We start from the raw sequence: 26,433 nt of genomic DNA on the forward strand, positions 1-26,433 counted from the left end.
TCAAATAATTGTGTCAGGTTACATAAGGTTTTGAGATATGAACACTCAAAGGAAATTCCGCTGGGAGCAGGTCTGAGAGGTTCCGGCACATAATTTGCTTTAAAGTATTCGAGGAAAAATTCAGGTGTCTCAGCCCTGGACATTTCTGAAAGAAAATAAGAACAGCCAACAACTTGGCATGCATCTCCCATTCCCAATAGAAATGAGCAAGCAAAAAGATAGATTTCATGATGAAAGGAAATATCCCTCCCCAGGGAACACGTGCCAGCCAGGTAGGGGGCAGTTGCAAAGAGGGCAGCTTGGACTGAGCAGCCATAGAAATGGAAATCCTTTTCCAGTCCAGAATCACTCTCCCTCACCCTCTTTTCTGCATCTTAGGTAACACGTGGTAAATACAAGCCTCCAGTTTTCCAAGAAACATAAAATAAAAATGGGATTACTGGCAGAGAAGCTTTAAAAACTTTGGTTCCTAAGACTCTGAGGGCACATTTTCCACACACCATGAATTTTATTTCATTTGCCTCTGAGGGGCAGCCCTCCAGGAGCTCTGTTGCATAAGGTGCTATTTCCATACACCTTGTCCTCAATTGGAGACACAGAATAAGTTTTACCCAGGTCTGAGAAGAGTTCTGGAAGGGTGACATCGTGTTCCAAGCCATACTGATCGTGGTCAACAATAGGAAAGCTGCCAGAGCCTTCTCACCAAGGAAGCTGAGCATAGTTTAAAAATGGTTCTTCTTTCTTAAAGCACAAAGCAGTCATAAAAACTACTTAACAAGGAAAAATTAACGGGAGGAAAATGCCTTAAATGTAGCAAATAAAAAAAAAGCTTTACAAGGGATGTGGAAAAAATAGATTTACTATGTTGAAGGGATGGTAATACAGGAAAGTCCACTTTTAACACAGAAATAATTCAACAAGTGGTTATTTACTTTACAAAAGTCTCCACAGAAGAATTCCTGTAAGTGGCACTATCCTTTCTTTCGCTCCTTCCTTCATTCATCCGGCTCACGTTGGTTGAGTGCTTACTGTGTTGCAGGCTCTATGCCAAGGCAGTAATGGTGATGGAGACAGACATCATTCCTCCCCTTGGTGGTCTCTGGCTGGCTGGAGGGACAGGCCCTTATCAGGTCATTACACAATGAAGGAGCCAAGGCAGAAGGCACTAGAAAGCAGAGTCCATGGTGCTATGAGAGTGATGACCTCTTCTCTTCTGGGGGTCAGAGAAAGCTTTCCTGGTGGAGTGGTGTGTGTGTGAGTATCAAGTGCAAAGGTGCTAGTATGTCCTTCCAGTGAGGGAAGGACAGCCAGCAAGCTTCAGAGGTCAGCAGAGCCAGGGGACAACCAAGGTGTTAGAGACTGTGGTGGCCACTGGCGAGGAGGAGGTTTTGATTCTAACTTAATGATACATGGAAATACTTCTCCCTGGGGAGCAGGGAGAGTTGCTGAGGGCTGTAAGCAGGAAGTAAAAATAATCATCTTGCTGGGTTTTTTCTTTCTCTGCTTGGCAGCTGGCCAGTACTGGGATCCGAATCCCCGATCTTGATGTTATAACACCGTGCTCTAACCAACTGTGCCAACCAGCCAGCTCTGTTTTGTTTTTTTAAAGACAGCTTCAGGCTCTGAGGAGAATGGATTGATGGCAGCAGGGATGGGGACAGGGAGCCCCCAATGGAAGCAGAGAGACCAGTCAGGAGGCTACTGTCCTTGCCAGCACAGGAGATGCTGGTGGTCATAGGACAAACCAAGTGGATGGACTGACTGACCCAGGGCCCATTGGAGAGACTACTGTGACCCAGACAAAGTGGAGGACCCAGACAGCAAGTGCTGTGGCTTACCACCTCCCGCCCAGGCTGAATTTATTTATTTATTTTTTTTTAAAGATGACCGGTAAGGGGATCTTAACCCTTGACTTGGTGTTGTCAGCACCACGCTCACCCAGTGAGCTAACCGGCCATCCCTATATGGGATCCGAACCCGTGGCCTTGGTGTTATCAGCACCGCACTCTCCCAAGTGAGCCACGGGCCGGCCCCCACCCAGGCTAATGTTGATAATTAAATTGAGTTCCATTAGTTGATGGAATGGACAGAATCATTTTCTGGTAGAAGGACAAGGAAGGTCTAGATTATACATAGCTGTGAGTAACACCCATTGAACACTCTCTGTGTGCTTTATATGAGGGTACTTCAAAAAGTTTGTGGAAAAATAGAATTAAAAGATAATACAAATCTTTCCATGAACTTTTTGAAGTACCCTCATATGCATGATCGCATTTTCAGGCCTAAAATTTTAGTTGCCCCCATTTCACATATGAGCTAATTGAGATTTAGAGAGGCTAAAGAATTTGCCCAAGATCACCAGCTGGTGACTGGCAGAGCTAGGGTTGAAATGGGTAGACACTGACCTGCCCTAGGACAGGTGATGAGTCCCAGGAAGTCTGGGAGCATACTGGCTGTCTTTGAGGACGTACTTCTGTTTCAGGCCCAGGGTGTGATGAGCTGATTTTGCCCACCCAGGAGTCTCCTCTGGGAGTTCCATGGAGTCATGTAAACCAGCTTGAAATCTCACATGTGTGTGTGTGCAAGGCCATAAAAACACAGTTGACCTTTTTCTCCCCGTGGCTGGGGCTGCTCTACCCTAGGCAGACCTGCCTTGTGGGTCAGGGGTGGCAGCTCGGGGCAGGAACAAGTCTTGCCTGAGGGGCTGACTTCTGTCCCAGAAAAACACATCTCACGTTTTCACAGAAATTGGCCAGTGGGGGCTGAAGGAGCTGGAACAACACTCCAAGCCAAGGGAAGCCTGTGGGAAAGGTCTGAGGGTGGAAGCAAACACTGCTGGTTCCAGGAGCTGAAGAATCATCGTGGGGGACCGGGATGAGCTACTCAGGCCAGAGAGGTGGCCAGAAGCTTGTCAAGCAGAGCCTGGAGGCCCTGCTTTCGTGTTTCAATGGATCCTAAGGGCAAAAGGGAGTCCTGGAAGTATCTTAAACAAGACTGAGGAGGTGGTATTTTCACATTAGAAAGATTTCTCTGCCATCTGCCTGCCCGGGAGCAGGCAACATGTGGCCTTCCTCAGTTGGTGATGTCCTAGGCAGTGTCAGCTTTTGGATAGGGGACCACATGATGATGACAGACTCAGAAAGAACATGATTGAACTGCTTTAAAAAGCAGATTTGGTGGGACAGGATCCTCTTCTCAGAGAGCCTGGACTTGAATCACCAGAAAGGGAATCAGAGCTGTTACTTGGATTTTTGTTTCAAATGTAACAGATTTAGTTGGTTGTAGGTATGTGTACTTAACCCTATTTGAAACCCCCTGTATTCAGTTCCTGTTGCTACTGTAACAAATTACCACAAATTTAGTGGCTTAAAACAACACGGATTTATTATCTTACAGTTCTGGATGTCAGAAGTTTAAAATGGGTCTTACTAAGTTAATGTCAAAGTGACAGCAGACTGGTTCCTTCTGGAGGCTCCAGAGGAGAGTGTTTCTTTGCCTTTTCAGTGTCTAGAGGCCACCTGTGTTGTGTGGCCCATAGCCCTTTCCTCCATCTTCAAAGCAAACAGTGAAGTGTCTTCAAATCTCTGTGACCTCTGCTTCCATTGTTACACGTCCTTTTCCCACTCTGACCCTCCTGCCTCCCTCTTATAAGGGCCCTTGTGATTACACTGAGCCCACCCAGATAATCCAGGATACTCTCCCCCATTTTGACATCCTTAACTTAATCTCATCTGCAAAATCTCTTTGACATGTAAGGTAACATAATCACAGGTTCCAGGGATTAGGAAGTAGACATCTTTGGGGGACTATTATTTAGATTACCACCCACTTTAACAAATAAAGAGAAAAAAGTATAAGGCTGGCAGCTGGGAGGAGAATAGACGGGAAGTAGGGAGGTTGATGTTAGGGGGACCAGACAGGAAGCTGCTGCAGGGTCAGCAAAGAAGATGCTGGTGGTCTGGGCTGGGGTGAAGCAGGAAGAATGGACACGGGACATGTTTCAGAGTGAGAACAGCCTGATCTTGGGGACTATCTGGGTTAGGTGGGCAGGGACTAGGAGGAGAGATATGGGAAGATGCTTGAGTGTAGAGATGAGTGACTGGGTTGATGGCAGTACCCTTTGCGGAGGCCAAGGAGAGGAGCAGGTTTGTGGCAAGGACAAAGAGGGCATGTTGGGATGTTTGCATCTAAGACACTCATGGGGCATTCAGGAGAGGTGCCCCAGAAGGCAGGTGGGTCCAAGGTCTAGAAGGTTGTGACTCTTGGGTATCTCCCCTTCCTGTTGGCATGTATGGTCTCTTCCTCCACCTTGATTTCTGGGTCACCATCTCTGTTTGACCCTAAGTTCTTCAATTCTAGGTAAGAGCTGAAGATTCATCTTGTGTTTTTGAAGCCAGAGTAGCACAGGTATTTATTCCACAACAAGTTTGAGTTTATTAGTCCTGAAAACAAGCATTTAAACCATAGAGAGGTTAAGTCACTTGCACAAGGACCCACAACTGGCATGTGACAGAGCAGGAATAATTATACTGCTTTTATTGTATGCTTGTGACTTATACATTTTAGAGATAGGGAAGGTTTCTATCACTATCTGCCCTCTCTGAGCAGATAGCCAGTCAGCTGCTCACCATTTTAGGGCCTTGGAGATATGGATGGGACAGGTGGCAGAAGGCAAAGGCTCTTACTGTCTTTTGAAAAAGCCTGAGCTCATGGGAGAATCCATTCTGTGTCCCCAAGGAGAAGGGGAGAGCTTTCAGGGAAGTCAGATCAGCAGCAGAGTCCCCTAGGCGGGGAAAGTGAAGAGAATCTGCAAGCCCTGGAACAGAGGAAGTAGGCATCTGGCCCCTGGCAGCCCCAGGGAGGGGCTGGAGCCTTAGCAGGCACGCCCCACAAAACCCAAACCTGAAAATCCTTGTGGACTGGGGCAATGGCTGTGGCCTCAGTACCAGAGAGGACCCATGACCAGAGGGAGATTTTTTTTTTTTTTTGCTGTAGGAGATCAAGAGTCCTTTGGAAACAAAGATTGAATTTCCTATCAACCTGGAAGAGGGGAGCTCCCAGTATGAGTTATGCTTGATTTAAAGGGAATAAAGAGGGCCGGCCCCGTGGCTCACTCGGGAGAGTGCGGCGCTGGCAGCGCGGCAGCGCTCCCACCGCGGGTTCGGATCCCACATAGGACTGGCCGCTGCGCTCACTGGCTGAGCAGCGGTGCTGGGCGACACCAAGCCAAGGGCTGTGATCCCCTTACCGGTCACAAAAAAGAAAAAAAAAAAAAAAAAAAAAAAAGGCAATAAAGAAGCAAAACATTTTGTGCTACGTATTTTTTTATTTTATTTTTATTTTTTTGTGGCTGGCCAGTATGGGAATCTGAACCCTTGACCTTGCTGTTATCAGCATCACTCCCAAGTAAGCTAACCAGCCAGCCCGGGTACCCGCATTTTTAGTTGTGTAATTTATTTGTCTACAGCTGTCTGTCCCTTAACGTGTAGTTTCCCTGAAGGGCAGGGATCTCGTAGGTGTTCCTCATGGTATGTCCCCAGTGCCCAGCACATACTCTCATTAAAGCATGCAGAAAAAAAAAAAAAAAAACAAACAAAAATACCACCATGCAGTTTGACTGGGGGTGCTCCTGAGAATGGTGGTCCTAGGAGAGAAACTGGAGGGGGGCGCGTTTGGAACAAGTTAGGATTTCGGGAAGAAAAACTGTGAATCGGGGGTGGCGGGGAGTGGGCTTTCTAGGGAAAAGATTTGGGAAAAAATGGGAAATAAGCCGGCTGGGGCGAGAGGGGAGTCCCGGAAAGCCCCGCCCCGAGCCGGGGTACCGGCACGAAGTGACGCGGCGCGGTTTGGCCACTGTGGGGCGCCGTAGCCCGCGCCGTTGCCAGGGGAACGGGCCCAGCGCGGGACAAGGCCCAGCTTGCCTTGGCCTGGCGGGGCTTCACCGCCAGCCCGACCGAACCAGAACCGAAGGACTCGGCGGCCCAGCCTCCGTCCGGGATGGGGCCCCGTTTCGGGGCACGGCGCCGCCCGGTCTCGGGGACCGTTTCTGTCGCGAAGGTCTGAAACGCGCTCGCCGCGGGGAGGGTGGACGGCCGGGCGCGGGGGCCGAGCCGCCGGCCGACGTTGGAGATGAGGGGCCTCCGCTGCGATTCTCACCTGGGAGCCTGGCCTGAGCCGGGGGTTGCGGCTGCTGTCGCCCGGCCGGGCTCTGGGCTCACCTCGGCCAGGAGCTCGCGGCCTGGGCTCTAGGGACCCGTCAGAACGCGGGCTTCCTTCTAGCTTTGGTCAGACCCACACATCTGCACTGAGCGCCTACTGTGTGCCTGGCACTGTGCCAGTTGCGGGACCACGGAGGGCTCCCAACAGACGCGGCCGGTTCCCAGAACCCACAGAGTATGAAGGAGGAGGCTGGGGAGCAGGCGTCCGATACATGACTAAAGTGGTTTCTGGTCGGGTTTAGTGCTCAAGTGATGAAATGGAGGAGGGGGTGGTCGGGTGCCTTAAAAGGTGACTTTTAAGCTAAGCCCTGAAGGTTGGAAAGGAGCCAGCAATGTGAGCAGGAGTTTCTGGGTGAGGGAAAAGCAAATACAAGGGTCTGGAGGCAGCTGAGTACCATTATGAAACAGAAAGGGTGAGAGGAGCCCTGAAGGCCGTGGTGAGAGTTTCAACTTTATCCTAGCAGGTCCAGGAAACCATTGAAGAGTTTTGCTGAGTTCCAAGTTTTGAAAAGCTCACCTCATTCTGGCTGCTGTGGGCAGCGTGGTTGTGACAGGGCACACAGGGAAGGCAGCTGAGGGCCATCTTAGTTCTGCCAGTCCAGCTGTGCCTCCTAGAAGAACTTAGTTCCTTTCTCTGAGCCTCAGTGTCCTCATCTGTGAAAGGAGGATATTGTTCTGCATGTTGTTTATGAGAGAAAGTGAGTGGCCAGCCACGTCTGAGACCAATGACTAGAGACATCTATGAGAACAGTTTGAAATGCTAGGAACTACCTCAGAGCATTGTGAGGGTTGAATAAGTGAATTCTGTTGAAGTACTTAAAGCAGTGCCTGGCACACAGAATAAATGACCTCTGAATGCTAGTGATGGTTATTATTATCATGGAAATACTGTAGGAGAGCAATGATGGAGGCTTGGGTTAGGTGATGGCAGCAGAGATGGTAAAAAGTGACTTAACTTCCTTTACTGAAGGAGAGCTGAATTCAGACATGGGTGAGGGGTGGTCCCTGCTTTTTTGGAACTGGTGGTTCACTGTGGGAGATGGGTTTGTAAACAGATAATCACCATGAGATGCAATAAAAGCAACAGTGGTGCTTAATTAGCCAGGTTTTGTTTTGTTTTTGTTTTTCTTACTTTGTTCTGTCACAACTTTGTTCTTAATGACTGTTTCTTGGTGGGTGTTCCCCAAGGCTGACTCCTACAATCATGAGTTGCTTTCCTGGTTAAAATCAACAACCCTTGCCTCCCTTCATTGGCCTTGTTTCTGCTCCATGTTGCTCCCTCCTTCTTGTCCCCTTTCCTGGGCTTAACTTGGATCCCAAACAGTTTGCAGTGGTTGCTTCAGGAGAATGGCACAGAAAATGTTTGCAGACCATGTCAACTCAGGAATAATTGAGGTTTCAAGTTTTTCTGGCCATAGCATCAGACTTCTACATGTTGTTTATGAGAAAGTAAGTGAGGGCCCAGCCACATCTGAGACCAATGACTGGAGAGGTCTTTGAGAACAGCTCGAAGTTCTGATTTATTTTCTGGAGTTGTGTGATGTGCATCCCTTAGTTGAACTGTAACCATTTCTCAGAATTTTGAAGCCAGACACTTCCCTGGCACCTATGGGGAATTTTAATAAACAAAGTACTCACCCCTGAAAGTCTTTTATAAATGACTTTTTGCACTGTAAAACTGTGCACCATGAAGTATTTTCTTTCCAGCTTTAGATAGTTAAATTGGGCATCTGTTAAATCTCATTGCAAGTTATTTCAAAGGCCGATCTCAGGAAAGAACTAAAAACTTGTTTATAAATGCCCACAGAAAATCTCTCACATGGAAACCATAAATCCTCCAGCAAACAGAGAAGATGCTTGGGAGCAAAACCTTCTGGTGGAGTATACCTTCCCTTTGGGGTCTGGGAGTCACGGGGATCTGAGCTGGCCCTTGGCAAGGATTGGAACAAGGTCTTGCCTGGTAACTCCTCTTTTGTGCTGTCTGGTTATCTAATTCCAGTTTTGCCAAGACCCATAACAGCTCATAGAAAGTTCTGTGGCTCTTCCTCACAGCACTGCAGCTGAGCGACTCAGAATTACTTTCAAGAGTGAGAAAGCTTTTAACTAAAACCACGCACTCTGGTTACATGTTTGTTAGGCAGGAATTCCTTGGTTGTCTGAATCACATGAGTGCATTTGGTCCACACGGCAGCCCAGTGGGGCCAGGAGGGCAAGAAGTGACACCACACAATTATTTATTATTTGACATACCTTTTTTTTCCCCCAAAGCTCATATTTTTAAAAACGTGAACAGTACCAAGGAGTACACAGTAAAAGCGAATCTCTGTTTTACCTCCTGCCATCAGGCCACTGGATCTGCTTTGCAGAGGTTTCTTGCATTTCCTTCCAGAGAGAATCTTTGTGTATAGGAACATAGATGTGTATCCATCCCTTTCACTTTTACTGACTTAGTAGCTCCCTCTACAACTGTTCTACATTTTACTTTTTTACTTAACTGTGCATCAAAGATCATTTCATCACTTGTTTTTGATGTCGCATAGCATTCTATTGTGTGGATGTGCTATAGTTTGTTCATACACGTATTGATTTTTGTCCTTCATTACTACAAACAACATTGCAATGAATCTTTGTGTACTTTGTGTATTATATATGTACAGTATAAGATAAATACCTAGAAATGGAAAGTCTGGGCCAAAGGGTTATGTGTTCTAAAGTTCGGTAGACATTGCCAAATTGCCTCCCAGCTAACTTTTTTGTCTTTTTTTTTTTTTTAAAAAGATGATGGGTAAGGGGATCTTAACCCTTGACTTGGTGTTGTCAGCACCACGCTCACCCAGTGAGCAAACCAGCCATCCCTATATGGGATCCGAACCCGTGGCCTTGGTGTTATCAGCACCGCACTCTCCCGAGTGAGCCACAGGACGGCCCCCAGCTAACTTTTTTGAAAGATGAGTAAAGCAGAGACTCAAACAGGTGGATCTATGAAATTTGCCCCCAAGTTCCTTGATCTGTGAGTGCTAGTGCAGTTTGAAAGTTGTCAGAATCAATATGGGGGCACTTGTGTTAAAAAAAAAAACCCTGACAAATACTGCTGGGAAGATCTTGAAGGGAGGGTTCTCATGCATAAACTCCTGACAACAGGAACTATCATTAAAGTCTTGGCAAAAACCAAAATCTTGCACCAAGGTCATCACAACATTATACACACAAACAAATACTTCTGTGAGGACATCTGTCCAGTAACTGCCTGTCCAACCTTGGACTGGCATCACCCTTGTTACTGAGCCCAGGATAATTATCTCAAAACAATTATGTAATCCTCCTCACTTTTCCTTTAAAAACCTTTGTCTTCTTTTACCTCCCTGAATACGCACATAGTTTACTATGGCACATGTACTCCCATTGCAATTCCTATTCCTGAATAAACATCATGTTCTTTTAGAGAGTCTCCCTCTCTGTCTGTTATTTAGGTTGACAGCAGGAACTAGAATAAGCATCAGTCTCCAGGCTTGCCCCTTCTCTGGCTCTACCCTTCCTCCCCTCCCATTGGTGGCTCAAATCTCTAGGCCCTCCAAACCCCTGCTTCAGCCCTGTCACCGTCTCTGACCCCATCACTTTACCCTTCCAGTTCCTTTGCCTCCCGTGACAACCGCTCTTTAGTAATTGAGTTGATTCTGATGTCCTCAGACATCTTGCAGGAACCCAGGGATACCCACAGTCTGTCCAGGCTTGGTACTTTTCACCTCAGTCTGGTTCCTTTGATGATGTCATGAGTGAATTTCAGAGCAACGTTTCTAAAATTTTTTTTGGTGGAAGCAGAGGTGGGCAGGAGGGAAGTAGATCATTCATGTAACTATTCTACAGTTCATAATGAAAACTGGAAATGTTAAGATTTCCTTTATTTTAACTTAAGCATGGAAATTAAGGTAGCCTAACATTATTATTATTATTATTTTTTGCGGCTGGTCAGTACAGGGATCTGAACCCATGACCTTAGTATTATGAGGCTGTACTCCAACCAAATGAGCTAACCAGCCAGCCTAACCTTATTTTGAAAATGCTATTTAAGGCTCTTAGCAAGTGAATGTTAACGTGAGCAGATTATTGTCATTCTGGCAATGGCCTTCGCCTTGTGGAGACAAGGGAGGGGGCATGCACAGCCCCTCCAGCCTACCTCAGAAGCCAGTTGGGTCCTTGACTTACCAAAGTGTCAGCTACTTGTGGCCATAATGCTCCATTGGGCCCCCTCACTCCTGTCTTTCTTTCATCCCTGCTGGCCTGACTCTCAATGGATTGTTCTGTGGAAGTGGAAGGTACATGAACAAAGTTTTACTGAGACCCACATACATCTCAGCCCACCAAAGATACAGCAGGGGGCACACATCAGATGGGCGGTGGGGAGCTTGTGGGCTGGACCTCTACCTCCTGACCAACTGCTTCCAAAGCACAGGGCTGCTGGGCTGCTGCCCTCCCTGGGCAAGCCTGCTGAGCTGTCACCTGCCACCATGCCCTTTCCCCTGTTGCTCATGCCCTCCTCCCCACTGGGCCTAGAAAGCTTTCTAAAACATCCCTCACCATTGTGTCACTCTCCTGCTTTACACTTCCTTTGACTCGCTGTGGCCCTTTGAACAGTGCCCAAGCTTCCTCGCCTGGTCTCCTAGGACAGGTGATCTGAGCCCTGCAGCTCCTTGGGGCCCATCTCTCAAGGGGCCTGCCCTCACTCCACCCCAACCTGTATATTCTATGTTCTGTTACACTGAATGGCTGCTAAAATGCCTCTCCACCCATTGCTCTGATGTCTGCTTGTGTCTGTCTGGGCCCCCAGAAAGGAAGCCCCCGGGGGCAGGCGCCTGGTCTCATCTGCAATTACATTCTCAGTGCACATAGGGTCTGGACCCCAATAAGCGCAGAATGGCCAAGGTCTGAGTGAACCAGCTGGCCATGTTGTTGGGGAGCAGAGCCACACATATTTCAAATCAGTCCCCTAGAGAAGTGCTGAGAGGGGAGGGACAGCCGAAGAAGTCCCCAGGTCTGGTGACTGTACTTGGTCCCATCCATGGACCTTGCTTGCCCCCTCCCCTCTTGGATTCTCTCTGCCCTCCAGCCCTTTTAATCAAAATATTTTGGTCCAAAAGAATTAGTGATGACAAACTCTCCAAGAGAAAATGGCGTCAGTTAAGAATTGGCTAGCCCAGGCTGTTGGGGCAAGCGACATGCTTCCTATCCAGTTTGAGTGTCTGTTCCTAGTGCTGCCGCTGCTGTGAGGGAGTTCTGCCCAACAGCACCATCCCTACATCCCCATTTCTGGCAAGTGCTACCTTCCTGGGCCAAGGGTATCCTGATTTGGAGTCAAAGCTGCCCCCAAAGCTGTTTGTGGCAGCCCCCTGGCCTCAGATGGTGACTCCTCTGGCCTCAGGAGTCTGGCATGCAGCAGCACTGGGGGTGACTGTGGCCACTGCCAGGCAGAGGGGACATGTCAGCAATGTGCTTCTGTTTCTCTCTTTGAAAAATCCCTCAAGGTGTAGGGTTGTTCAGTTGTGGGAATGGCAAATAGAAAGCCAGAATTTAGGGATCCAAATTCATGGGTTCACTTCAAAGTAGTTGCCGTGGTGCTGGTGTCACTGGAGAGCCAAATTACGAGCCACAGGGATTTGCCTCAGAGCAGAACCACCCAGCTCAACTGTATTCACAGGGCTTGACCTGATGACCTTTGACTGCTTCCAAAATTCAAGGACAAAGATTTGCTACCTCTGGGGACATTCAAAAGATAGTGATGCCAGCTTTTGATTACCTTTGTCACCTTTGATTGGAAGTGACAAGATTAGAATGCTGACCCAGTGGCTTAGCTCTTAAGACAGTGTATTCCTTGGGACCACTGACTTAAGAAAGCAACTTTAACCAACCGCATCACTTTGGATATAAACCTTGTAGACTATCAGATACAGTAGCCTCAGTCTAGGAATATGAGGACAAACCAGAGAGCTATTTAAGGCTAATTATAACATCTACCACTTAGTGGCATTTCTGTGTCAAGGATTTACCTACAGTGTTGCTGGTATATACACCTCCCTAGGGAGGAATCCCCACCCCATTTTTCAGATGAGGAAACCCAGGCCACTTAGCTAGTAAGTGCAGAGCCAAGAGTTGAACCTAGATCTGTTTTCTTCCAAAGCTGGGCTCTTCTTCCCTTTTGCAGCTTCTTATTAAAGACAAGGTAAGTAACCTAAGGATTCCAGTTGAGCATCTGGGAGAAAACTAAAGTCACTCCACTTAGCTTTGAGATGAGACTACTCAGAGGTGACTTCCAATAATGCGAGGCTTGCAGGAGGCTCTGAGCCTTGGGGGTGCTGAGGTCAGTATGGCTAAGAGTTATTTTAGGGCAGTTGGGGGAATAGCTAGGCCCAGATGGAGCAGGGGTGGGGGAAGGTATGAGCACATGACGGCCTGCGGGATGAGCTGGGGTGGGAGGATTGAAGGCAGGCTAGAGTGGGCCATGTGGCTCAGGGGGACCAGGATTCCACACCAGTTAACATGCCCACATGTCCTTTTATTTCAGATGTTTTCAAGTCAGCCTAACATTTACTGAGTGTCTACTATGTACAAGGTACAGTTCTGCGGGCTTGGGGAAGGAGATGTGGGGGCAGAGGTGAATGAATCACAGCATATTTGCTGCCTTTGGGGGAAGCTGACATAACAGGGGAACAGACATAGGGATGGCAAAGTGTTCCAAGTGGCAAAGAGACTTGAGGACTTGAGACATAAGGACTGAGCACAAGTACCACACTTGGAGCATCAGGGAAAGCTTCCTGGATGAGGGGACCCTTGCAGTGGTCTTTGAAGATCAAGTCTCATTTTGTCTAGCTGAGAAGTGAGAAAGGTTTTCCAGGCAGATGTGCTGAGGTAGGGTCTTCCATACCCTTTTTGCCTAGTCAGACTCCCTGGCCCACAGGCAGGGGCTCCTGAAAGGAATGTCCAGCTGCCAGGGCTTTGTCCCGAGTTTTAGGTCTTCCCACCAAGAGCTCAGGGCTGGCCTGTCTCCCCAGTGGGGAGTTGTCTGTCCAGGCCCAGAAGATATTGGGGCTGGGGCTCTTTGTCCTGTATTGACAAACCCACCCCTTCCTGTCCTGCCTGTATGTTTGGCCACCAGGCCAGCAATTGGGCTGAAAGGTGGTGGGTTGCTGCCATCTGGTGGTCTGGCTCTGGCCGAGCCTGGCCTTTCCCTGAGCTCCCTCAAGTAAGTCAAAGGGCATCAGCCCACCTTCCTGTGTAAATAAATCTGTGCACCAGACCCAGATTCACTAAGAAAAACATGGTCATTTGTGCTACTGAAGGGATTCTCCCCCCTCTCGTATGCTGGCTCTTCTCCAGCCAAGAAGCCTCAGGCATCCCTTCTGAGGCATGGGGGGAGGTTTGGGGCCCCCTAGTCTTAAAGGGATTATGTGTCTGTTGAGGCCAAAGGCCAGATCTCCCTTCTGAGCACCCCCATTCCCTGTTTCCCTTAGCAAAGGATAAGGGAGCCCTCTCTGACACTTGCGTTTGGATCTCAGGATGGAGGTGACTAATCCTAACAGAATCAGCATGTGTTCTCATCGCTCTGGCCTCAGCCTGATATTGTTACCAGATGAGAACATGTCTTATTGTGTTTAACTTTGATGGCTGTGGAGACAGAACACTTTGAGCAACAGACAGCTACACTGTGTCCTGAATAAACCCTGGGCCCTCCTACCTTTTCGTGGTCAGGATGGGGGCCAGAGCTTGCTCTGGGACTTTGAGACAGCACTCTACTACCACCCTTTCCCCACTGTCTGTCTCTATCGTGCTAGGACCCCAGCATCCCCTGCAGAGTAGCGGGGAGGTGGCTTCACATCCCATCCTACTCCTCCGCTGTGAAAGCCTGGCTGCAGGCATGGACCCTGGGCTCCAGCCTGGGCCTCCTCAAGCTAATGCTGTCTCTACTCTTTCTTCCTCTGGAGATGAACATCTGCAACAAGCCTTCCAACAAGACGGCCCCTGAGAAGAGCGTGTGGACAGCCCCTGTGCAGGCCAGCAGACCTTCTCCAGAGCTGCAAGGCCAGCGGTCCCGCCGGAATGGGTGGAGCTGGCCCCCTCACCCGCTCCAGATTGTGGCCTGGCTACTGTATCTCTTCTTTGCTGTGATCGGCTTTGGGGTCCTTGTTCCTCTCCTGCCCCACCACTGGGTGCCCACTGGCTATGCTGTATCCTTGGGAAAGTGTGGGGCTGGAAGAGTCGGGGCAATGGATGGAAAAACATGGCAGAGGCCTAAAGTTGGGCTCAGAGCCTCAGGCAGCAAAGGGTGAGGCAGAGCAGGGTGGGGCAGAGCAGGGTGAGTCTGGTCCCTGCCAAGGGGACCAGCTGCTCACGTGCCTGGCCTCCAGCCCCCATCTGATCCCTCCACCTGATTGGAAGTAGGAGCATTTAAAGCCCCATACAGATTTGAATCCTATTAAGTGAGGTACCATAAGAGCGATGACAAGAGAGCCTTAAAGCTATCTTTAAGCTAATTGTGTCCAGAGCAAAAGGAAGAACAAATTAGGGAGGAAGTAATCATTCCATTTATGAAAGAATTTTTCACTTTTTAAGAAGAGTCATGGTAGAATGTGGTTCTATTTATGGACAGACTATTATGCTGTGCCCAGAACTGTTTATGAACTCATTGATTTTGTATGTAAAAACCTTTTAGGGTGAAGTTGGATGTGACAAGAGGTGAAATAGAGATGCCCTGAAGGCTCCAGTCCTGGCCACAACCCTGGGAGCAGAGGACGTGGCTGCAAGGCCAGGGGCTTGGGGTGCAGCGGGCATCTATGTGCCCCTATCTAGAGAGTCCTTACAAGAGTGTCCTGACATGTGTGTGTACCGTGATCATGATTCCCCAGGGAAGGAGGGCTAGGGTGAGCTAAGGGTGGTTGGCACAGGTGAGCTTAAAAGCCTGGGGCATAGAGTCAGCAACTGAACTTGGTTCTAGCTCAACGCCTGTTGGGCTCTGCAGGGCTAAGCAGCTTCTGCCAGCTCTCTGGGTCTCAGCCTCCTGCTCTGACAGGTGCATGGGAAGGGTCCTGCCTGCTCCTCTCAGGGGGAGGATGACGAGGAGCACATTAGGATGTGTATGAGCACCAGAACACATAAGCCATAAATGGGAGCATGCTCTTTTGGGAAACTGCAGAGCCCTGGGCAGGTGAGTGGCATTGTCAGGTATGTGGACAGGGACCCTAGAGGGGTCATCCTAAGATACCAGCAGTGTTATGGGGGGCTTCTGGTTCACTAGGGCCCAGGGTCTGGTCATCAGCTGTATGAATGGAAAACTTGACTTTCCCTGAGGTAACCGACAGGCCTTAGTACTACTAAGTAGAATGCTTCATGGGACGTTCCTTCCATGATCTGGAATGGATACGCTCCTCACTCAGGATTACCTGGGTTTCTGCCATCAAGGCACCTGGGAAACCAGGTTAATAACCATGTGTTTTGGAGCAAGTAGAATCAGAGCAAATAACAGGAAGCAAAAGTAGGGCTGGCCCGTGGCTCACTCGGGAGAGTGTGGTGCTGATAACACCAAGGCCGCGGGTTCGGATCCTATATAGGGATGGCCGGTTTGCTCACTGGGTGAGTGTGGTGCTGACAACACCAAGCCAAGGGTTGAGATCCCCTTACCGGTCATCTTTTAAAAAAAAAAAAAATCAAAAAAAAAACAAAACAGGAAGCAAAAGTAACTGGCATTTATTGTGTATTTATATCAACTACTTTATATAGATTATCTCATTTGATCCTCTTTTTTTTTTTTCCTTTTTTGTCTTTTCTCATGTCCGGCAACGGATCGCAACCCTCAGTGTCGCGCCCGTACCGGACTGGGACCGGCAACGGGATCGCAACCCTTGGCATTGCGCCCGCACCTCGCTCAGCCAGTGAGTGGGAACCGGTCTGTATGTGGGATCCGAACCCTCGGCGGGAGCGCCGCCGTGCTCCCAAGCGGCACACTGTAGCAGTGCGCCACCGGGCCGGCCCCTGATCCTCTTAATAATCCTGTAAGGATTTTACTAATGAAGCAACTGGGACTCAGAGAGGTTAAGTAACTTCCTGAGGACACACAGCTGGTACCAGTGAGGCCAGAAGAGCTGCTCAGGCAGCCTGACTCTGAGAAAGTGGGATGGTTTGAAGGTTTTGTCTTCTCTACATTCAGTGTCCATCTGCTTTGGGCAATGTGAAGGCTCCCAGAGCCACCTGATCTGGCACTCTGACCAGGCCTGTATGGTTCCCCTTCCTTCCATCAAAACCTCCTTGTGCAGAGGAGGCCCCTGAGGAATGAGGTAGGGTAATGGTGTGTACCAAGTCTCCACCTCGGGCCTGGAGATGCGAAGATGAGCCCGGGGGTGCTTGGCCTCCTGCTGGAGGAAAGGCTGGTAGATCGGAGATGGTGGGCCCCACCCCATGTGACAGGTGTTGGGTAGGGGCTCATACAGCAGACTGTGGGAGCAGGAGGAGGCCATCCGTACCAACAGCACCACCTGTCCAGAAGCATGCCTGCCACTTGGAGCTCCCCCTCGCCTGTACCCAGCCTCTTCCCGTGTGCCCCTGGCTCTGCCCCTTTCCTTCATCACCTGTATCCAGTCAGTCATCAAGTTCTGTTGATTTTACCTCCTCAATAGCTATCGCATTTGCCCCCTGCCTCCCTTACCTACTGGATGACCATTTAGTTTCTAAACAGGTCTCCATGCCGCTGTCACTGCTGGCCAGCCCTCTGCTCCCTGCTGCCGGAGGGCTCTTACTTTTCTTTCTTTTTTTGGCGGCTGGCCTGCACCAGGATCTGAACCCTTGAACTTGGCATTTTCAGCACCACACTCTCTGAGTGCGCTTTCAAATAAACAAATCTAATAATGTTGCTTCCCAGCTCAAAACCCCCTAATGGCTTCTTCCTACCTTAGGGAATGATATTCAAGACCCTTATATGGCCTTCAAGGCTTCCCACATTCTGGACTTTGCTCATCTCCCTAGCTTCCGCTTATTTTTTTATTTTTTTAAAAGATGACTGGTAAGGGGATCTTAACCCTTGACTTGGTGTTGTCAGCACCACGCTCACTCATTGAGCTAACCAGCCATCCCTATATGGGATCCGAACCCGTGGCCTTGGTGTTGTCAGAACCACACTCACCCGAGTGAGCCATGGGCCGGCCCCCTAGCTTCCTCTTAAAGTATGTTCCCTGCTCTCCTGTTTCCACAACATTGGTTTCTGCCTGGAAGCCTGTTGCCTCTCTTCCTACCCCAAAACCCAGCTAAGTGGCCAAGAACTGGCAGCCCATGGGTCAATCTGGTCTGCAGATTTTTTAAAAATTGAGGGATAATTAACACACAAAATGCACAGATCTTGTGTTCCTTCAACAGGTGTATTTAAAAATTTTTTTCCGTAACATTTAAACATTGAGAGTTCTCACATGAAGCCCAAATTTCTAGTTCTTTTTGAAAAGCCAGAATTTGGCAACGTGGGCCCTCATTCTTGTGTGGCAGCCAAGAGTTGGACTCACACATCAGCCAACCTTTGGGTGGCACTCTACATGTTCTGGTAGCCACAGTCTCCAGCTAGGCCTCCTGTCCTCTTGACCTGCCAGGTCCCTGTTATCCATTCCTCTCTAAGTCTCAGCTAAGACAATCCTTCCTCAGGTCAGCCTTCTGAACCCCTTCGGATTAAATGAGGTCACTCAGTTCCAAACTTGCATAGTTACTTTCTTCATTGTAATTAACCCTTTACTTGATATCTGTGTTTTCCACCAGACGTAGTCTCCTCAGGGCTAGGGACCAAGTCTGTCCTGCCCCTGCCATATCCCTCAGTGCCTGGCACAAAGAAATACCTCAGTAAACAGTTGAGTGAATGAACCCAGGGGCGGGAAGGGAAAAGTGTGGGAGCAGGCGGAAGCTGAATGTTTGCCCATGTTCAGTGTGTTTAAAGAGAGGCCAGAATGGTGAGATGTGGTGGCTGGTGATACCAGAGAGGTTGGGAGCAGCCAGAGTCAGAGGGGCCTGGGCCCTGAGCTGAGGAGTGAGCTATAGCTGGAGAGCCATTGAGAGCCATTGTAGGAGTTTAAACAGGGAGGGCTTTAGTTTAAGTTTTTAAAAAAACACCCTGTGACCATGTGAAGAGTAGACTCAAGGAAACACAGACAAGAGGGGCAGAGTTGGGGGACTATAGAGTGGCCTAGGCAAGAGGTGAAGACCTGGCCCGTGGCAGTGGCCACAGGGATAGAGAGGTCAGTGATGGCCACAGGATGGTTTTCAGCTGTACTGCAGCTCTTGAAGACATGTAGAGAAATGTGGCTGCTAGGAGGAGGAGGAGAAAGACAGGAAAGGAGGTTGGACAGCTGATGGATGAAGGATGGAGGATGATCGATGGAGGGATGATGTCCTCCTGGCTAGCAGGAAGATGCATGGAGGATCGTGGGCGAGTGGGTGAGTGGGTAGAGGGAGGGAGGGAGGGTGGATGGCTGCCCGGGTGGGATCTGTTGGTGAATTTTTACATATTTAGACTTTGCAACAAGTTGTCAGCATACTTGTTTCCTGCATTTGGCTCAGTCACTGAGCAGATAGGTCCTAGAAGAGCTGCATTTCAGCTCCAGGAATTAGCTATGCTGCCCCTGGCCAGGATCTAAACATGTCAGGCCATCCCAGACACTCAGCCCAGGGCTCCAAGGGCCTAGACACCAAGTGAGCGACCTCTGTCTGCAAATGATTCTCCACTGCTTAAAGGGGATTCTTAAAGGGACCTGGCTGCCTAAAGGGGTCCAGCTGCTTAAAGGCCTGGCTTCTTAAAGGGGATGGCTGCTTCCCTCTTGGAGCTGACTTCCTGTGAAAGCAAGCTCAGAACTTAAACTTTAGGTTTCTGAGCCTTAGGGGATGATCTTTCAGTTTTACTTCATCATTTGGAATCTGAAACCAGAAACTGGCCTGAGGTCTGACCAGCCAGGGCCTGTGCTAGGCCCAGAGCGGGGAGCCCAGGGCCCTATAGTTGGGCCCCTTGGTGGTGGCAGCAGGCAGTGCTGGCTTGTGAGCTCCATTACCAGATGACCCCTCTCCTCTTCCATATGGGGCACAGCGGCCTGCTGAAGAGGTCTGATGGGGATGCTCTTGGGGGGCTGGAGGTAGGAGGTGGCACAGGCAGAGAAAGACTGCAGAGGGAGTCAGCATGGAGGTGGAGAAGTTCTCTGGCTTCAGAAGTGGCACGGGGCTCCCAGCTGGCAGTGTGGAGTGAGTCTTTAACCTGCTGGGCCAGTGCATGGGCGCCATCTTTGCTGGCCACCTTGTGGTGCACCTGACTGCTGTCTCCATCGATCCAGCAGATGCCAATGTGCGGGACAAGAGCTATGCAGGGCCGCTGCCCATCTTCAACCGCAGCCAACATGCACACGTCATTGAAGACCTGCATTGCAACTTGTGCGATGTGGATGTGTGAGTGCACGAGTGTGGGTGTCTGGGTACGTGTGGGCACTGAGTGTGCGTGGGGCCCACCAGCAGGGCTCAAGGTGGAGAGGGGCATGCCAGGGCTTCACAGTCATCCCGCTGCCTGAGAACCCTTGTGTGTTACACAGTCAAAAATCTCAATGGAGTGACAGAGAATTGGGTCCCTGAGAAGGTGAGGAAGAAGGTGATTGGAAACAGATGAGGAAAAGCATTTCCAACAAAGTAGGAAACATTTGGCACTGCCACAAACATTTCTAATGACGAACTCTGCCAGTGACATTTCCCATTTCTCACAAGCATTCTGAGACAGGGGCGGGATTAGCCCCCACAGGCAGGTTTTCTGGAAGACTGCAGATGGCAGTAAAATACCCATAGAATGGCAGGGAAAAAGGGACCCCAAAATGGAGATGTCAGGGAGAGCAATGCAGGTCGTGGTTCTGGCAGCCTTGCTCTCTCCTGCTCTCTAGCTCGCACCCGCATCTTTTCCTGGCTTGCCTCCGGGGTCCCCCAGCTCTTCGGAGGCGCCGCCTCCCCCAGGGTCCCACTCCGCAGTGCCTCCAGAGGGCGCGCGCGCTCCTCGTCGCCGCGCACCGCTGTGGGTTGGAGGCGCCTCGTCGGTAACGCGGTTTCAGGCCAGCGCTCGGGTCCCTCCACCGACCCCAATCCGCTCTCTCGGGCGGGGCAGGCCGGGCCGGGCCAAGAGGAGCTGAATGAGCCGGCCGGTGCTGTGTGCCCCCTGCACCCGCAGGAGCTCTCGCTCCAAGCACTGCAGCGCCTGCAACAAGTGCGTGTGCGGCTTCGACCATCACTGCAAGTGGCTCAACAACTGCGTGGGCGAGAGGAACTACCGGTGAGAGCGGGGCCGGAGCTGCGCGGTCTGAACGTGTGAGCCAGGGACCTGGCAGCCTGCGCGAGGCAGGGCGGCGATGGGGGCGCTTCGAGGACCTGTGCGCTGGTGTGCAGTCGCGCGTGCTCCTCTGAGAGGGGGGTGCTCCCGGGGTGCCGGCTGGGACCGCTAAGGGTGGTTTTGGGGTCCAGAGAAAGGTTGCTAGCCCAGATAAGGGGGGAAGGAGCCTGATGGGGTGGCCGCTCATCTTCAGTTGTGCCCTGTGCCTTTGGCTTCTGAGGAGTTGAGGCTGTGGGGTCAGAGGCCAGGCCCCCCATCCCAGCCATGGGCCCTTCTGAGCTGGAGCACCCGGGTGCTGACAACTGCCCGTGGCTGGGCCCAGGCTCTTTCTACACAGTGTGGCATCCGCTTTACTGGGTGTCCTGCTCCTGGTGCTGGTGGCCACTTATGTCTTTGTGGAGTTCTTTGTCAACCCCATGCAGCTGCGCACCAACCAACACTTTGAAGGTCAGTTTGGGCTCCAGGCCCACACCCACCCCCAGTCAGTTATGGTCACTGGTCACAGCCCAGGTGAGCACAGTCTGCTTGTGCCTTGCAGTCCTGAAGAATCACACAGATATGTGGTTTGTGTTCCTGCCTGCTGCCCCCGTGGAGACCCAGGCACCTGCCATCCTGGCCCTGGCTGCCCTCCTCATCCTTCTGGGCCTGCTCTCCACAGCCCTGCTCGGCCACCTGCTCTGCTTCCACATTTACCTCAGTAAGTGCCCCTCCACTGTCTCCACACACACCTGCCTTACAGGTGATAAGGGTCCCTAGACTGCAGGGAGGTGCCCAGTTGGCATGTAGAGCCCTGAAACCATACCTGTCCCAGTGCTGGCTCTCTATGGGGGCCTGGTCTCACCCATAGTTTAGTGTATTTGGGGACAGTGGTTACAGCCTGGGGCTGTGTGCCCTCCCTCCCCTTCTGAGCTCCAGCATCGCCCCTCCACTGCTCTGAGCCCTCTCCCCTCCCCTCCAGTGTGGCACAAGCTCACCACCTATGAGTACATCGTGCAGCACCGCCCACCACAGGAGGCAAAGGGGGCCCACAGGGAGCTCGAGTCGTGTCCCCCCAAGATGCGGCCCATACAGGTATAGAGGTGGCTTAGAGGACTGAGGGGGTGGAAGATGGGGTCCAGGGTGGGGGTGGAGGTGGGCTGTGTAGCGAGCAGCCAATGAGGAGACAGGGCAAGGGAAGCAAGCCTAGAACAGGTAGAGTAGGGGATGCTGGGGGCAACAGGGGCCAAACCTGTAATTAGCATGTGGGAGCCCTGTGTTTCCCTGACCCCATGTATGCACCTTTCCAGGCTCCACGCATGTGCTGGAGAGTGTGGGAGCCCTGAGGCAGGCAGATTGGGGCTACAGGAGAAGAGAGAGGGATGGACCAGTGACTGGGTCAGAGACTTGGCTAGGATGGAGTCATCAGTTCCCTCCATCCATGACACTGAGCCCTTGTACCCGTTACCTACCTTTTCTATCGTTAGAACACCCCATGAGGCAGGTACTGTCACCACGCCCATGTTGCAGTGAGCAGGCTGAGTCCTAGAAAGGTTAAACAGAAGCTGGGTCTGGGAAGAGTTAACGTCTCCACACTCTGAAGCAGGAGCCCTCCAGCCCAGGCTCTGGCCTGGCCAGCCCAGCTGCTGACCCGGCTATCCCCATTCCCACGCCCCATGGCTTCCTGAGGTCAGCAGCTGGGGGAGGGGGAGGTTCAGTCCTTAGAGCCCCTAGGGACTGGCAAGGCAAGGGTCCCAGGCAGACTTTGCTGGGAAGGCTGAGCCCTGGATCCCCCCCGAGATGCCCGAGTCTTCATGGAAACTGGACACAAACAAGCTGGTGGGCGGGTTGGGGGAGGACTCCACCTCTGTTCTCATCACCAGGCTTCCACACCACTGTAAACCTGCCCTGGTGCCGGGCACTGACCTGTGTAAACACAGTAGCATCCATTCTGGGCAGTGGACATCATCCCCCTCCCCAAATCACAGAGAAGACTGAGGCTCAGAGAGGTAGGCAGGAGAGTGTCTCAGGCTTTACAGCCAGCACCCATTGAGGCAGGGCTGGCCCTGGGATGCCCAGACTCCAAGCCTCTGTGCCTCTGCCCTGCCTAGGCTTTGGGGCCAGATTTGACAGCAGCAAGGACATTTAATTTCTGTTCTGTCCATCTACAAATGATTTAAGGGAGACCTACCTAGTGGGTAGGAGCAGTGTGCTGTCCCCTTTTATAGATGAGAGCGCTGAGGCTGAGAGGTGCCACTCAATCATCTACGAAAGTGCAAATATTTGAAGGGCTCTGAGAGAGGATCCTAGGGACAGCTGTGATGAGAGGAGGAGGATCTGAGTGGGGGCCTCCTGGTGACACTCTCAGACTTCCCCAGCTGGCTAGGGCCTGGCTCCTGTCCCGTCCTGGCCCCTCAGCCTTCTGGGACCATCCTGTACTGCTGATCCCTTCTCTGCCCCACCCACTGGAGCCCTGGGGCCCCAGGGTAGGCTTCACTCCTCTCTGCTGGGCCCTGGAGAGAGGGGTGCTGAGTCCACAGTGGGGATGAGGAAAGATGTAGGGAATGATTTCCTTGAGGTCCCAGTCTCTGTGACTGGCCTCTGACCCCAGACTCTGGGCTCCTTTGCTCAGGCCAGTACCCCCACACCCCTCCCCAAAGAATCAGCCTAGGCAGAGGTTGGACATGGGGCTGGCCCCCCGCCTTGGTCTCTGCACCTGTGCAGCCAGTTCGCAGCCAGCTGGGTTCTGTCCCCCAGATCTGCCAAGGCCCCGCAGACAGCCTCCCCACCCCCACCTCGAGCAGGAATGCGGGAGGGGCTCCTCTCGGAGCCGTTGCCCCCAAACATAGGCTTGTTTTAGAGACGGTATTGCTGTTTCAGTGTCGTCTCTGCATTAGTCAGGACGCCTCAGTCTCCATGGAAACGGCTGCGGAGCCGGCGACAGCTGTCCGGGTGCTCCCCTATCTGCCCCCGCCCCCCCCCACTCCCCGACGGGGCGGGGCCTCGCCGCCCTGGCTCCACCCCACATCCTCGCACCCCGCCTTTCCCGGGCTGACTTTTTCCTGGATTTTGTTTCTTCACCTGCAGTCCTCACCCGCGGGCGTAGCTGGGGCGCGTCCTTTGTGCTGGGGTGCAGGCCTAGGCCGCTCCTGCGACCTCCCGGCTTCAAGGTCCCTTCGCTTTCGGGGGTTGCGGTTAGTCCCTGCAGTCGCTGTGAAGATCAGCGACTAAACAAGACACACAGCTCACCCATAAGCCTGGTGCGGGATGGGGCTGCGGCGCTTTTGGTTCCACCACTCACTGCCTTCCCTTTTGTGGGTAGGGGCAGGGGAGACCGCGCGCACACACCCCTTCTCAGAAGCCGGGATTGTGAGAGTGAGGGGTGCACGCAGGACTCAGGAGCCGGCGAGCCGGACACACAACCTCGGGTGCATACTATGGCCTCTGAACAGCTGCCCTATCTCCCAACCAGGGAGAAAAATTCGGTTCAGAGGCTGGAGTCCTGGGAGGAGGGGGAGCTGGAGAGGGCAGCTCTGAGCTCCTCTTCCCCATCCCACCCCCTCGGTCCAATCAGCTGTATAGTGGGTGTACGGGGTCAACTGACTAAATGAAGTGAGGATCTGGGGATGGGGTAAGGTCCAGAAATGGGTTTTTAAAGTCTCATCCAGCAGAAGGGTTTTCCCAGCACAGCTGGGAATCTGGAGGACAGCCCTAGACCACTGGGATGAGGCTTGCAACCTTCTACTTAGGCCAGTGAGGACATGTGTTCGACACTGGGTGGGCTCAGGATTCAGGAGGCCCTGGGTCCACACCTGGCTTCCCAGCCTCCTTGATCCCCACCTTCCCCAGGAGATGGAGTTCTACATGCGGACCTTCAGCCATGTGCGCCCAGAGCCCCCTGACCAGGCGAGACCACCGGCAGTGAATGCCAAGTGAGTGCAACTTGGGCATATACCACATGGGCATCTCCCATTAGCATGGCAGGGCCATCCCAGGTAGGAGAAAGGGTGTAGGCCAAAGCCAAGGTCCAGCCCAGTATGGCATTAGACGATGGATCAATGGCCCTCTCTCCTCTGCTGGGAAAGGAGGCTTTTATCAGGACCTCCAGCAGGGAAGGATTCGGGGGAACAGCAACCAGAGCTTACCGTCCTGTTTTCCCCTCAGTCCCTCTCGGTTTCTTGCCACCAGTGGCCAAGGGGAGCCTCCACCACCCTCCTCCCCAGACACTCTCGCCCTGCCTTTCCAGATCCGACCCCAGGTAGGAGAGACTGTACTGGACCCTCTGTCCAGGTTGAGGGGGATGGGAAGGAAGCCTCTACCCTACCGCACACCTCTGCTGCTTCTGGCGATGTGGGGTCTGGGGAAGCGGCCCTCATCTCCCCTCTGTCTTTGTAGAAAAAGAGGAAGCGGCGCGTGTATAAGGTGCCAACGTCTGGGACCTTGGACCGGGCGTCCTCGCTGTCCAAGCTGCGGGGTGAGCGCCCTTGCTCTCTGGGTCCTGCTCGGGGAGCTCCAGGGGAGGGAAAGGCAGAGCCCGGAGCGAGTCGCAGGCCCTAGTCTCACGTTGCCCTCCACTGCACAGGGCCCCGGGCCCCCGGCAGCTGCTCCAGCTCCTCGACGGATTCCGTGGGCACCAGCCCCATGCACGCCGCTGGCGCATCAGGTGCCTACCAGTCGGCGTCTGCCGAGTCCATGGACGAGATTCCAGTGGCGCAGAAGCGCCTGGGCAGCGCCGCTCTGGCCGCCCCGGGGGTTAGGGACCGAGAGCCCGGGCTGGCGCCGCAGACGCGTGCGCCCGCCGTTTTCGTGAGCCGGAGCAGCGGCGAGCCCGGGGCGCTGGGCGGCTGGGAGGCCGGCCTGGCTTAGCTGGGCCCAGAGGCAGAAGGGCCGAGGAAGAGCGGCCGGCCCGACTCTCTATGCAACACCCCACTCTTGCGGCACCGAGTGCACTTTAGGGGCCCCTACGGCCGGCGGGATCGGCCTCCCTCCCCTACGTCTCAGCAATACCCACCCTACCGGCCATGATGCTCCAATAAACTTTTTTTATGCTTTTGCGGACTTGGCGCTTACTTTCTTAATGGCAAGGGCCGTGGGCCCTCCGGGAGCCGGAACATTGCCGGTCAGCCTGGGGGCAGAGGGTGAGGGGGGGTCCCTGTACAGTAGGTGGCCACCTGGATGGTCTTATGGAGGTGCGCGAGTATCCGCGGCGCCCGGGTACCGGGCTGGTGGTTAGGAAAGGCCCTGGAAGACGTCCTCGAGGTTATTTTTCTTAAAGATAGGATTTGCACTTGGACACTGAGGGGAAGCAGGCTTTGGGCTCCGGAGGCAGCAGCGGCAGCAGAGGCTGCTACGAGGCCCGGGCGAGGTGGAAATAAAAGGAGTCGGACCCCGGAGTCCGGGAGCTTTTTCCCGGCGGAGAGATCACCGTCGAAGTATTCTAGGGCCGGGCAAGTGTGATTCGCTCATTGTCCCCTCCCTCATCCAGTGCTCCGGACTCTGGACCCTACCCGGGAGAACGTGGGATTTGTGTCCTGGGGATGCCACACCTTCAGTGGCCAGCTGTGGTCTTGAGCCAGCTGTAGACCCCTACAACTGAGGGAAAGGACCTTCCCACTACCTCCCACCCCCCACGCTCCAGTTCCCAAATGCCCTCTGGGAAGCTGGATCTCCCCTGGAGGTCGGGGGCCCGCAGGATAGAGGGCTGTTTTCCTGTCAGAGAGCCATCCGAGGACATCCAGACATGCAGACGGCTTGTCTCCCCAGTCGAGAAGACCGCCCAGCCGCAGGGGAGCGCCGGGATAAGGCTGAGATAGCAGCTCCGCCCCCCGCAGGCCGGAGCGCGGAAAGGGCGGGGTTTGATGGGTGGAGCCAGCG

The 26,433-nt window shown here is 52.4% G+C and overlaps 1 protein-coding gene across 3 annotated transcripts; it reads left to right on the plus strand.

Moving 5' to 3' along the window:
- The first annotated feature begins 5,952 nt into the window (after positions 1-5,952).
- Positions 5,953-25,617, plus strand: ZDHHC1 (zinc finger, DHHC-type containing 1). Of its 3 annotated transcripts, XM_008567668.1 has the most exons (12): positions 5,953-6,057; positions 12,775-12,822; positions 14,192-14,434; positions 19,489-19,664; positions 20,425-20,526; positions 20,906-21,030; positions 21,122-21,280; positions 21,542-21,654; positions 24,409-24,491; positions 24,724-24,817; positions 24,955-25,033; positions 25,142-25,617. In XM_008567668.1, exons 2-12 carry the CDS (start codon positions 12,814-12,816, stop codon positions 25,423-25,425), a joined length of 1,467 nt encoding a protein of 488 aa, XP_008565890.1. In that variant the 5' UTR covers positions 5,953-6,057; positions 12,775-12,813; the 3' UTR covers positions 25,426-25,617. The 3 variants fall into 3 exon arrangements, with proteins under 3 accessions (XP_008565890.1, XP_008565881.1, XP_008565899.1); XM_008567659.1 differs by lacking the exons at positions 5,953-6,057; positions 12,775-12,822 and having other exon boundaries at positions 14,046-14,434; XM_008567677.1 differs by lacking the exons at positions 5,953-6,057; positions 12,775-12,822; positions 14,192-14,434; positions 19,489-19,664 and having other exon boundaries at positions 19,671-20,526; positions 21,006-21,030.
- The last annotated feature ends 816 nt before the right edge of the window (positions 25,618-26,433 follow it).

Source organism: Galeopterus variegatus, unplaced genomic scaffold (assembly GCF_000696425.1).
Source record: "Galeopterus variegatus unplaced genomic scaffold, G_variegatus-3.0.2 Scaffold18, whole genome shotgun sequence".
In the NCBI taxonomy this organism is placed as follows: Eukaryota; Metazoa; Chordata; class Mammalia; order Dermoptera; family Cynocephalidae; genus Galeopterus; species Galeopterus variegatus.

Excerpts from the sequence above, each read along its gene's own strand:
- ZDHHC1 (XM_008567659.1), top strand. The coding sequence starts at position 14,162 with ATGCTGTCTCTACTCTTTCTTCCTCTGGAGATGAACATCTGCAACAAG. Across the intron at positions 24,818-24,954 it reads CTTTCCAGATCCGACCCCAG|AAAAAGAGGAAGCGGCGCGT; the intron begins GTAGGAGAGACT and ends CTGTCTTTGTAG. Across the intron at positions 25,034-25,141 it reads CTCGCTGTCCAAGCTGCGGG|GGCCCCGGGCCCCCGGCAGC; the intron begins GTGAGCGCCCTT and ends TCCACTGCACAG.